At 44.1% G+C, this 13,515-nt stretch overlaps 1 protein-coding gene across 1 annotated transcript in view; it reads left to right on the forward strand.

Annotated features, from left to right (window-relative positions):
- LOC126428141 (uncharacterized) overlaps positions 1-13,515 on the forward strand; it is a 128,923-nt gene that overhangs the window by 16,015 nt on the left and 99,393 nt on the right. The window contains exon 2 of the mRNA XM_050090048.1: positions 858-1,171. Within this exon, the coding sequence (XP_049946005.1) occupies positions 858-1,171 (314 nt within the window). The remainder of the gene's footprint in view (positions 1-857; positions 1,172-13,515) is intronic.

Here is a 13,515-nt window from a genome sequence, read left to right on the forward strand (position 1 = left end):
GATAGTGCCATGAGGAGAAGATTCTGTTTTCTGTTATACAGAGTTTTTGATGACAGATTGGCCAGTGGTATAGCATGAGGTCTAGGTTGGTTAGGAAGGTGGCAGTTTGGGTGGAAGTTGGCAAAGCCAACGAATGTCGTGATCTTTTAGAGATGGAGTTTTGCACTCTGCAGAGGAATGTGCAATGATACGAAACTTCCCAGCAGATCAGAGCTGTGTGCTGGACCGAGACTTGAACTCCACACCTGTTCCCTCCATGAGCAAATGTTGGTGGAAGTAAAGCTGTGAGGACAGGTCAAGAGTTCTGCTTGGGTAGCTGAAGTTGGTACAGCACTTGCCCACCAAAGGCAAAGGTCCTGAGTTTGTCTAGTTACTGCACACATTTTCGTTGTAGCCTTTTTTTGTTTGTATTCTGCATACCATACTTAAATTTAAAACCCTGATAAAGAGCACTATTTTCTTGCTATGGTCTGATTTTTTTCAAGTTTTTAGTATGTATGAAGAAATTAATAAGAGCAACATTGCTGACCCAAACCTCTGTGCCAATGGTGATACTGTTTATTCTTCAGATTTAATTTGCTGATGCTATCATGTCGTTTGTAATGTAAACTGTCGATTGTTTATTAAGGTTCATATTTTTGTCACGGTGATGATGTCACCAGTCATTCGGTGTGGTGTCGCACTGTTAACTCTCCCTTAAATATTTTCACTCGTAACAAATGATTCCAAAGACGGCCATCGTGTGATATTGTCCTGCTGTTGCTGTTATTGGGTTAACATTATTGGCGTTAGCTGAAATCTATATATTCAAACAAATCCTGGTTCACAATGCTGATTTTTTTTCTCTCTGTTTTCAGTACTTGCAAGCATGTCAGATAGACAGCCACATGACAAGTTCTCCCCCAAAACGTCCCAACTCACAACCATCGGAAGGAAGACTCGACAGCAAAATGGCTTCAGGCTCTGAGCGTAGTGGTAAAAGCCACATTGCTGGTGAAGATGTCACAGAGATGCGTGTGGGCATTGATGATTTGCCTGATGAGGTACTGTTAATGATTTTCTCTCACTTGTCCTTCAGTGAGCTAATAGATGTGGTACGGAACGTGTGCCATCGTTGGAGAAGACTGTACAAGGTTCGGAAGTTGTGGCATAACAAGGAATACCATATTGGGTAAGAAATGTAATAATACATACATGTGATTTATTCTTTCAAGAAATACAGTACCGTATTATAGGGTGATATCTTTATTACTTATTTTGTGACACTGGTGTGGTAAACTTTGGATTTCAGCAGTCAGTCAGGTTAGTCAAGATTGTTGGAGTATTATCGTTTTATATTAAGTGCTTCCCACTTTTAGAATGTTACAAAGGAGCTGAAATCTATTTTGGATTCAATATATTTGTTAGATTGGTGTGATGTGTAGATTCTGCAATGAAAAATTGTCTATTTCATTATTACTCTTGTACCCTGTGTCATTTCTGAACCAGGACGCGTAGTGAGACATATGTTGGAACTTAAATAGTGGCAACACTGCTGAGGAGACTGTATGCAGTGGAATCTACTATTGTCGCTGATAGCACACGTTGTTGATATACCTATTTCTACATCTACATCTACATTTATACTCTGCAAGCCACCCAACGGTGTGTGGCGGAGGGCACTTTATGTGCCACTGTCATTACCACCCATTCCTGTTCCAGTCGCGTATGGTTCACGGGAAGAACAACTGCCGGAAAGCCTCCGTGCGTGCTCGAATCTCTCTAATTTTGCATTCGTGATCTCCTCGGGAGGTATAAGTAGGGGGAAGCAATATATTCAATACCTCATGCAGGAACGCACCCTCTCGAAACCTGGACAGCAAGCTACACCGTGATGCAGAGCGCCTCTCTTGCAGAGTCTGCCACTCGAGTATGCTAAACATCTCCATAACGCTATCACGCTTACCAAATAACCCTGTGACGAATCGCGCCACTCTTCTTTGGATCTTCTCTATCTCCTCTGTCAACCCGACCTGGTACGGATCCCACACTGATGAGCAATACTCAAGTATAGGTCGAACAAGTGTTTTGTAAGCCATCTCCTTTGTTGGTGCACTACATTTTCTAAGGACTCTCCCAATGAATCTCAACCTGGCACCCGCCTTACCAACAGTTAATTTTGTATGATCATTCCACTTCAAATCGTTCCGCATGCATACACCAAGATATTTTACGGAAGTAACTGCTACCAGTGTTTGTTCCGCTATCGTATAATCATACAATAAAGGATCCTTCTTTCTATGTATTCGCAATACGTTACATTTGTCTATGTTAAGGGTCAGTTGCTACTCCCTGCACCAAGTGCCTATCCGCTGCAGATCTTCCTGCATTTCGCTGCAATTTTCTAATGCTGCAACTTCTCTATATACTACAGCATCATCCGCGAAAAGCCGCATGGACCTCCGAGCAAATGGACTCACCCGTTCGACGTCACCAACATGCACACAATCGAGGGAAACAGTCACTTGTGAATGAGCGGTCTAATGTAATAGTGTCACTATGTTTTCAAAACAGGAACAACAGAATTGGATCAAGATTCAATGTGCCAGAGGTCGTACAGAACATTGGCACATTGGGTAAAAGCCTTCAACGAAGGCCGGCAAACTGTGGCAGACATGCATCAGGCAGGTCTTCCTAGTGTCTCTGAAGAAGTAGGGCATCCTGTTGCTGCTTTAGTGGACAGTGATCGTTGCCATATGATTTCTGAGCTCGCCCACAAAACCAGATTAGCACATACGACTGTACTCCTCATCCTGAAGGAATACCTGGGTGTGTGAAAAATTGCATCACGATGAGTTCCGTATGACTTAACAGAAACGCAGAAATGGATTAAGACACTGCTCAGACGCACTTGGAGCACTATTAGCAAAAAGGAGAGGCTTTCTTATGCCATATCACAACACTGGATGAGACATGGGCCACATCGTACGAGCCAAAACTGAAACGCCAATACAATGAATGGCATCATTAAGGGTCGCCGCGTAAGTCGAAAGTGCATCAGAGCCCCAGTATGGTGGAAGTTATGGTGATTCTTGTGTACGACTGTGAAGGTGTTATCCTAACACATTACGTTCCTCATTGGCAGACCGTCAATGCACAGTATGTGTTTGTTTTTGGAGCATCACCTGCGACCAGCTTTGCGAAAGAAGGGGCGACACACATTTTGCATGACAATGCGCGGGCGCAAGCTGTGGCTGCTCTATTCGGTCGATGGGATTGGGAAGTACTGTACCATCCACCATACTCCCCGGACTTAAGTCCTTGTGACTTTGATTTGATTCCGAAGATTAAGGAACCACTTTGTGGCATTTGTTTCAGAACTGTTCCAGAGATTCGACAGGCAGTAGACCACTCCATTTGCACCATAACAGAATACGCTCTGCCAACGGTATACTATGCCTTCCACATTGCTGGAAATGGGTTCTACACAATGCTGGTGACTACTTTGAAGGACAGTAACAGGTGCAAACATGTAACTCTTTTGTATCGGTTGTGAATAAATAGTTGCCACTATTTAAGTTCCAACCCTCGTATTTCTTTCTCCCCACCCTCCCCTTTTCTTAATGTGGGTACCTACTCGTATATTTCTTACCCTCATTTGTAATCTGATGTAGCTTTAGAAAATTCTGGAAGGTCATGGATTAACAATGCAAGCTGAAATACGATGTCTGTTCAAAAAATTCTGGAACATTCATAATTTTTCACCATGGTATGTTGGAGCGAAATGTGGTTAGTGTCCTGCACATTCCTGTGTTTAATATGTAACTGCTGGAAGTTTCATTGTTGTTTCTCTGTTAGTGCTGTACTGAGTTGAACGTTGTCACACAGTTTGCGAATTTTGAGATGGCAGAGTTAGAGGAGCTACACATCTGCATTAAATTTTGTGCGAAACTCAAGAAACCTTTACAGAGATACACCAAAATGATGTGGAGGAAGTCTGCAGTGATTATTGCTTAAGCTGTACTCAGTGTCACAAATGTCAGGAACGCCAATGAAATTCTGCTTGCGAATCAATGACTGTCAAAGAGATTGCAAAAAAAAAAAAAAAAAAATAATAATAATATTTCAGCTGAATTGTCACAAAATCCTGAGACAAGAGTCTTGGAATGCATCATATTGCCACCAGATTTGTCCCATGAGTCAAGACCACAAAAATGAAATTACTGGGGTGTCTCATTCTCTGTAATCTTCAGACCTGGTCCCTGTGGACACTTTTGTATTTCCAAAGTTGAAAACCCATTGAAAGGATGAAGATTCTCAATGATAGATGAGATAAAAGAAAATTCACAGATGGTGCTTTGCATCCAGGAAGAGGTGTGCCAAGACTGCTCCTGCAAGTGGAAACAGTATTAGGAATGGTGTATCAACTGTGGAGGAGAGTTTTTTGAAGGAGACTATGCACAATAAGTAAAAGGTAAGCATAGAAAAATCTTGTGAATAGAATTCCAGAATTTTTTGTAAGTGTAATAAAATGTGGAAAAAAACAAAGTGGCAGTATTGAAGAAGATGATGAAACTCATTGATTATGCTCCCACACTGTCAATGTGGTGGCTGTTCCGTACAGTCACCGAGATTATAATTGTCATAATATTGTGATACCTGCATGAATATAGAGGTATGACCTGGGATGTTATTGTTATTAATATCTTCAAATATATTAAAAACAGAAATATTATACTGATGGTAGGAAGTGGGGTTTAAATAATATTACTACGGAATGATAAATGTATAAAAAATAAAGATTGTTGTGAACAAATTCTTTGTTATAGTTGCTAAACTTGAGGATACTGGATGTTCTTTTGCAAACAAAGATCCATGACTACTAGCCCAGTTGTCACATCACTGCCAAGATTACTTACACTAATTCTATAATGATAAGAAAGAACTGTTAAAATTTAAAATTAATCGAAGTGCCAAGGCATAGTATCATACCCTGTAGTCAAAAGGAAGTGCAGGCTACACCCGTCTACAGAAAGGCTAGCGGCATTGATCCACAAAGCTACTATCCACTATCATTCATATAGATCTGTTGCAGAATCTTAGAACATATTCTGAGTTAAAGCATAAAAGGTATCTCAAACAGAATGACCAGCCCCGTGCCAGCCAAATAGCCCGAATTCTGAAAACACTGATCATATGAAATATGACTTGTACTTTTCTTCTTACACGACATCTTGAAAGTTATGGATTTCCTGGTCGGAAAGATGCAGTGTGTCATGTTATCTTGGATGAAGAGTCATTAACAAAAGTAGAGGTAGCTTTAGGGGTGTTGTCCACGTTCATGGTTGCCACAAGTTCTGGAACTCAGGGAATTTCGAACATGTCAGGGAAATATCAGACAAATTACCGCTTTCAACACTACTGCTGCTATAAAATGCACCGTTCCCAGTTAACAAACATTTCTCGTGTAACCTCGTGAATACTGTTTCACAGCTTCAGTTCCTTTCACCTATTAAACAACCATTTCGGCTGGTTCTAACAACTTTCGCTTTATTTCCATTCCCGTTTTTCCCACATCACCCAGCCTTCTTTTAGAAGCTTCCCACAGGTTTTAACGTTATTATTTCTTCGTCAGACAATTGTTAGCCTCATTTTCATAATCTGCCACCACATAACCAGTCCTTTTAATACATTTACACGCAGTTTTTTCGAAATTTTCCTGAATTTCTCCACCCTTTAACGTGTTTTGGAGGCAACACAACTACCTAACCTTTGTGCACATCATTGTTTACCAACCTAAATTCACCACAGGATCAACAAAGCTCAGCTTTAACCAACATTTTTTCGACTTTTCACACCAGATCTCCAGTTGCTTTCTAGTTCACCTTTATCTCTCCCCATATATTCTTACTTTTATTTTCATTTTAGCCTCATGTTACACTTTCCACCTTCTAAATACCACGTCACCCTCACAACATCCCCACAATGACCCCATTAAGTTTTATTTACATTCCCTCCGCAAACATGCCTTCGCCCTAGCCAGATCCTGCTCCCATATTTTATTTACTCAGGCTTGTCTGACATTTGGCATTACCCCCAAAGGCCCCACACTTAAAGTTCCCATGTCTGGCTGTAACCCTTCTTTCCATCGGTCCCTATACCAGTTCCAAACTGAACAATCCATAGCCCTCACCCGCCTAATCCTTCACCTACACATCAACTCAGCCAATGAACACACCCATCAACTCCTATCCCTAATCAAAGTCCTCAATCTTTCCTCTCCCACATCCACACCGGCTGTTCAGAGCATCCTCCTACAGGCCAACCGCAAATTAGAACAGCATGCCACCCTCCACCTCAAAAAACTATCCAATCTCCTGGTTTCCCACCTCCAGAAAGGCAACTCACTCACCCTCCACAACCTTTCCAACAAACCTAAACCTCCTCTCATTGCACACAGACCCAGTCTCTCCCATCTACTCAATCTCCCACTTACAGCTCCACTCCCCCCAAAACCTCAAAATTCTAATCAACACAATCTGGAACCACAACACCCCAATTCAGTAGCTAACCTTTCCTCCAAACCTCTCTCCCAATCCAAAACCTCTGTCCTATCCAAAGGCCTCACCTTCAGCCCCACTCCCAGATTCAACCAAACAGCCCTCGTCAAAGATTTACTGTCCTACACTCGTAGTCTCGGCTGGAAATATCACTTTGCCACGAAGAAAAATAATCCTAATCCTACTCCTAATGATCCAACTCCCCAAGACACTATCCAAATTGAACCCTGCCTGGAACAGTTCCGTCCTCAGTCATAGCAGGACCCACCTCCTCTTCCTCAAAATCACCCTCTCCAATCCTTCCAGGAATTTCTCACTTTCATTCTTGCCTCTCAATCTTTCTTGAAAAACCTTAATCCTACTCCCAACATCACCACTGCTGAAGCCCAAGCTATCTGTGATCTGAAGGCTGACCGATCCATCGTCATTCTTCCGGCTGACAAGGGTTCCACGCCCGTGGTACTTGAATGTCAGGAGTATGTGGCTGAGGGACTGCGTCAGCTTTCAGACAACACTACATACAAAGTTTGCCAAGGTAATCCCATTCCAGATGTTCAGGCGGAGCTTCAAGGAATCCTCAGAACCTTAGGCCCCCTGCAAAACCTTTCACCAGACTCCATCAACCTCCTGACCCCACCGACACCCCGCACCCCTACCTTCTACCTACTTCCTAAAATTCACAAACCCAAACATCCCGGCCGCCCCACTGTAGCTGGTTACCAAGCCCCCACAGAACGTATCTCTGCCTACGTAGATCAACACCTTCAATCAATTACATGCAGTCTCCCATCCTTCATCAAAGACACAAACCACTTTCTTGAACGCCTGGAATCCTTGCCGAATCTGTTACCCCCGGAAACCATCGTTGTAACCATTGATGCTACTTCTTTATTCAAAAATATCCTGCACATCCAGGGCCTCGCTGCGATAGAGCACTTCCCTTCACGCCAATCACCTGCTACCCTACCTAAAACCTCTTTCTTCATTACCTTAGCCAGCTTCATCCTAACCCACAACTTCTTCACTTTTGAAGGCCAGACATACCAACAATTAAAGGGAACAGCCATGGGTACCAGGATGGCCCCCTCATACACCAACCTATTTATGGGTCGCTTAGAGGAAGCCTTCTTGGTTACCCAAGCCTGCCAACCCAAAGTTTGGTACAGATTTATTGATGACACTTTCATGATCTGGACTCACAGTGAAGAACAACTCCAGAATTTCCTCTCCAACCTCAACTCCTTTGGTTCCATCAGATTCACCCGGTCCTACTCCAAATCCCATGCCACTTTCCTCGACGTTGACCTCCGTCTGTCCAATGGCCAGCTTCACACGTCCGTCCACATCAAACGCACTAACAAGCAACAGTACCTCCATTATGACAGCTGCCACCCATTCCATATCAGACAGTCCCTTCCCTACAGCTTAGGTCTTTGTGGCAAATCAATCTCCTCCAGTCCTGAATCCCTGAACCATTACACCAATAACCTGAAGACAGCTTTCGCACCCCGCGACTACCCTCCCGACCTGGTACAGAAGCAAATAGCTAGAGCCACTTCCTCATCCCCTCAGACCCAGAACCTCCAACAGAAGAACCCCAAAAGTGCCCCACTTGTGACAGGATACTTTCCGGGACTGGATCAGACACTGAATGTGGCTCTCCAGCAGGGATACGACTTCCTCAAATCCTGCTCTGAAATGAGATCCATCGTTCACGAAATCCTCCCCACTCCACCAAGAGTGTCTTTCCGCCGTCCACCTAACCTTCGTAACCTCTTGGTTCATCCCTATGAAATCCCCAAACCACCTTCCCTACCCTCTGGCTCCAACCTTGTAACCGGCCCCAGTGTAAAACCTGTTCCATGCACCCTCCCACCACCACCTACTCCAGTCCTGTAACCCGGAAGGTGTACACGATCAAAGGCAGAGCTACGTGTGAAAGCACCCACGTGATTTACCAACTGACTTGCCTACACTGTGAAGCCTTCTATGTGGGAATGACCAGCAACAAACTGTCCATTCACATGAATGGACACAGGCAGACAGTGTTTGTTGCTAATGAGGATCACCCTGTGGCTAAACATGCCTTGGTGCACGGCCAGCACATCTTGGCACAGTGTTACACCGTCCAGGTTATCTGGATACTTCCCACTGACACCAACCTATCAGAACTCCAGAGATGGGAACTTGCCCTTCAATATATCCTCTCTTCCCGTTACCCACCAGGCCTCAACCTCCACTAATTTCAAGTTGTTGCCACTCGTACCTCACCTGCCATTCAATATCATCTTTGCCTCTGTACTTCCGCATCGACTGACATCTCTGCCCGACCTCTTTGCATTTACATATGTCTGCCTGTGTCTGTATATGTGCGTGTGCGTGTGTGTGTGTGTGTGTGTGTGTGTGTGTGTGTGTGCGTGTGTGTACACCTGTCCTTTTTTCCCCCTAAGGTAAGTCTTTCCGCTCCCGGGACTGGAATGACTCCTTACCCTCTCCCTTAAAACCCACATCCTTTCATCTTTCCCTCTCCTTCCTTCTTTCCTGATGAAGCAACCTTGGGTTGCGAAAGCTTGGATTTTGTGTGTGTGTTTGTGTGTTTTTTATTGTGTCTATCGACATACCACCGCTTTCTCGTTTGGTAAGTTACAGCATCTTTGTTTTTTATATATCCATTGATCATGACTGGGCCAAATATCTCACGAAATAAGTGTCAAACGAAAAATCTACAAAGAGCGAAACTTGTCTAGCTTGAAGGGGGGAAACCAGATGCTGCTATGGTTGGCCTGCTAGATGGTGCTGCCATAAGTCTAACAGACATCAACTGCATTTTTTTTTTGCGTAGGAACCCCATTTTTTTTACATATTCGTGTAGTATGTAAAGGAATATGAATGTTTTAGTTGGACCACCTTTTTCACTTTGTGATAAATAGCGCTGTAATAGTCACAAACATATGGCTCACAATTTTAGACGAACAGTTGGCAACAGGTAGGTTTTTTAAATTAAAATACAGAACATAGGTGCCTCTGAACATTTTATTTCAGTTGTTCCAATGTGATACATGTACCTTTGTGGACTTATCATTTCTGAGTACACGTGCTGTTACAGCCTGATTACCTGTAAATACCACATTATTGCAATAAATGCTTAAAATGATGTCCGTCAACCTCAATGCATTTGGCAATATGTGTAATGACATTCCTCTCAACAGCGAGTAGTTCGCCTTCCATAATGTTCGCACATGCATTGACAATGCGCTGACGCATGTTGTCAGGCGTTGTCGGGTGATCACGATAGCAAATATCCTTCAACTTTCCCCACAAAAAGAAATCCGGGGACGTCAGATCCGGTAAACGTGTGGGCCATGGTATGGTACTTCGACAACCAATCCTCTTGTCATGAAATATGCTGTTCAATACCGCTTCAACCTCAAGTGAGCTATGTGCCGGACATCCATCATGTTGGAAGTGCATCGCCATTCTGTCATGCAGTGAAACATCTTGTAGTAACATCCGTAGAACATTACGTAGGAAATCAGCATACATTGCACCATTTAGATTGCCATCGATAAAATGGGGGCCAATTGTCCTTCCTCCCATAATACCACACCATACATTTGTCTGCTACTGATGTGAGGATTAGCCGCGACAGCAGCTAAAACACCTACTTAGTAATAATCATTTGTTGCAGGTCGTGATTGACGTTTAACATGTGGCTGAACACTTCCTGTTCCCTTAAGTGACTATCTGGCTAACGATCCAGACACTTAGATGATATCCAGGATACCGAGCAGCATACATAGCACATGCCCATTGGGCATTTTGATCACAATAGCCATACATCAACACGATATCGCCCTTTTCCGCAATTGGTAAACGGTCCTTTTTAACACAGGTAATGTATCACGAAGCAAATACCGTCTGCACTGGCGTAATGTTATGTGGTACCACGTACTTATACGTTTGTGACTATTACAGCGCTATCTATCACAAAACGAAAAAAGCTGTCCAACTAAAACAGTCATATTTCTTTATGTACTACACTAATATGTAATAAAAAATGGGGGTTCCTATTTAAAAAATACATTTGATATCTGTTTGACCTATGACAGACCCATCTAGTGGGCCAAGCATAGCGCCATCCGGTTTCCCCCTTCAAGCTAGACGAGTTTCATTCTTTGTAGTTTTTTCATTTGATGCTTATTTTGTGAGATATTTGGCCTTCTCACTATCAATGGCTTCAATGGAAAATCCAGAACGGAATGTAACAATACAAGAGAAGGAAAGTTGCTACTCACCATGTAGTGAAGATGCTGAGTCGTGATAGGCACAATAAAAAGATTCGCTCAATCATGGCTCTCAGCCATTAAGGCCTTTGTCAGCAGTACACACACACTCTCACGCAAGCGCAACTTACAGACACGTCTGCAGTCTCGCCAATCGTGTCTCAGCACCTTTGCTATATGGTGAGTAGCAATTTCATTAAACCCAGAAACATAGGTGGGTGCCAGCAACCCACTTTCAGTATTTAACTTAAAACTGAAATTATAACATTCATAACCAGTGTTGCTCTTCTTGCAGGTGAAAACATATCCCTAGAAGAGTGTTATGAAAAAGCCCAAAAAGCTAAAGAAAAGGTTCAGTGGACAGTCTCCAAAAACTTTGCCAGTGCACAAAGGCAATAAATACTCTTGCACATTTATCTGAACTTTAGCTCCATCTCTAATGATGCCATTGTCAACAGGAAGTTAAACACTAATTTCCCTTCATTTGTTTTCTTTCTTCCTACTACTACTATTCAAGCAGTATTTATTACTATGATTATAAAGTTTTTCACTATATCATGTAAGTTTCGATGATTTTTGATTGCATCTGAAACATAGCTACATTACAAGGAATGCTTCTTACCTTGAGTGTGTTGATGTTCAATATAATTTGGCTCTCCTTTACCTTTGATTCTCGACTGCCGTGCCTTTTTGTGCTTGTCAGACATCTGATCTTTCTGTTCCCGCATTGCTTTCAAGAATAGTTTCTCCACTGTTTTTTTTTTTTTTTTTTTTTTAGTAGTGTATCATGTCCAAACTTGGAATCAGAAAGAATGAAGATTATAATTTTCTTTTCTTGCCAACCTTCAATTGTTTGTTCCTACACTTCAGATCTCAGCGCATCTCCGAGGCAGGCCAGTGTTCTGAGGAACTTATATTCCCACATCTGAGCCGATATTTGCTTTCGGGAAGTTCCTGCTATTACTGTTCCGTATTGGAGATCTGCGTCATCCTTCAGTAGCATTCGCAATATGCAGATAAAGATGACAACACCACATAATATCACCCCCCCTGCGGGTCTGGGGATTAGAATAGGTCCGGGTTATTCCTGCCCGTCGTAAGAGGCGACTAAAAGGAGTTCCTCCCCCTCACGGGGGTAGTTAGCGCCTGCGTCCGGAGACGGACGGTTCCACGACCTCTATTTGCGGTCATTTTGCTTTTTCACTTCTCGTTTCTTCCTACCTTTGGTTGGTTCCTTTCTGTGCTCTTCTCCACCTCACTGTCTTCCTTACTCTTTCTCCTGCAAAATCTCCTTGTCTTCTCATTGCCTTCTTCTCCTTGCCTTCTCATTGCCTTCTTCTCCTTGCCTTCTTCTCCTTGCCTTCTTCTCCTTGCCTTCTCTGGTCTCCGCCTCAGCGTTTGAGACAGTCTGTCCTCTCTCTCTCTCTCTCTCTCTCCCTCTCTCCCTCTCTCTCTCTCTCTCTCTCCTTTTTCCTCTTCTTCCTTCCTCCCTGTGCGTGCCTGAAGGCTGACCCACGCGTTCGCACGCGTAGCCGGTGACGGGGTAACGCGTAATTCCCCGCCCTGGGTAGACATGTAAGGCACACGCGTACCCCCTGGTAAAGGCCAGGCCCGGGGAGAGGTGATTGCCTGAGCTGATACCTTCTGACCATGCCGATTGGTCCCTCCGTCTGTTTCTCGGGAGGTGTGACCTTCTGACCATGCCGATTGGTCCCTCCGTCTGTTTCTCGGGAGGTGTGACCTGAGGTGTAAACATTCACCTAAGGCGGGAGTGCCCTCTGAGAGGGTCCCCACAAGGAAGGAGAGCGCCATCGGAGACGCTGGCAATCATGGGGGATTCCTCCGCAATGGATTTCATTCCATCTCTCTCGACTTCTGCCCAAAAACGGAAACATGACCAGCCACCAGTGACAAAAGTACTACCGCCTGCCCCACAGTTCCTCGTCGTTTCTCGATCTGAGGACGGAAAGGATTTTTCCTCTGTCAACCCTTTCGTTATCCAGAAGGGCGTAGATGCCATAGCCGGATCTGTCAAATCTTGTACCAGGTTGCGTAACGGTACCTTATTACTAGAAACTGAGAGCGCCTTTCAGGCACAAAAACTGCTTCGGGCCACACTCCTGTACACGTTCCCTGTCCAGGTGGAGGCTCACCGAACTTTGAATTCGTCTCGTGGTGTAGTCTATACTAGCTCCCTCGATGGATTGACTGACGAGGAGATTCAATCTTTCCTCGCTGAGCAGGTCATGAAAAAGGTCAACAATGACCTTGTACCGACCCGGACACTTTTCTTGACCTTCGATAGTGTTAAGCTGCCATCGCGCATCAAGGCGGGCTACGAGGTTATTTCTGTTCGCCCCTATGTCCCGACACCTACGCGCTGCTACCAGTGTCAGCGTTTCAATCACACTCGACAGTCTTGTTCCAATGCGGCTAAATGTGTTACTTGTGGCAGGGATGCCCATGAGGGTGACTGTCCACCTCCGTCTCCTCGTTGTGTGAACTGTCAGGGTGACCATGCAGCATCCTCCCGCGACTGTCCTGTCTATAAGGAAGAACGCTGTATCCAAGAAATTCGGGTCAAAGAGAAAGTGTCCACCTCGGCTGCTCGCAAGCTATTGGCTAGTAGGAAGCCCACGCTGCTCCCAGCGGGGAAATACAGTACTGTCCTCCCCTCTCCTCGGACTACCAGG

This window comes from Schistocerca serialis, chromosome 12 (assembly GCF_023864345.2).
Source record: "Schistocerca serialis cubense isolate TAMUIC-IGC-003099 chromosome 12, iqSchSeri2.2, whole genome shotgun sequence".
Lineage (NCBI taxonomy): Eukaryota > Metazoa > Arthropoda > Insecta > Orthoptera > Acrididae > Schistocerca > Schistocerca serialis.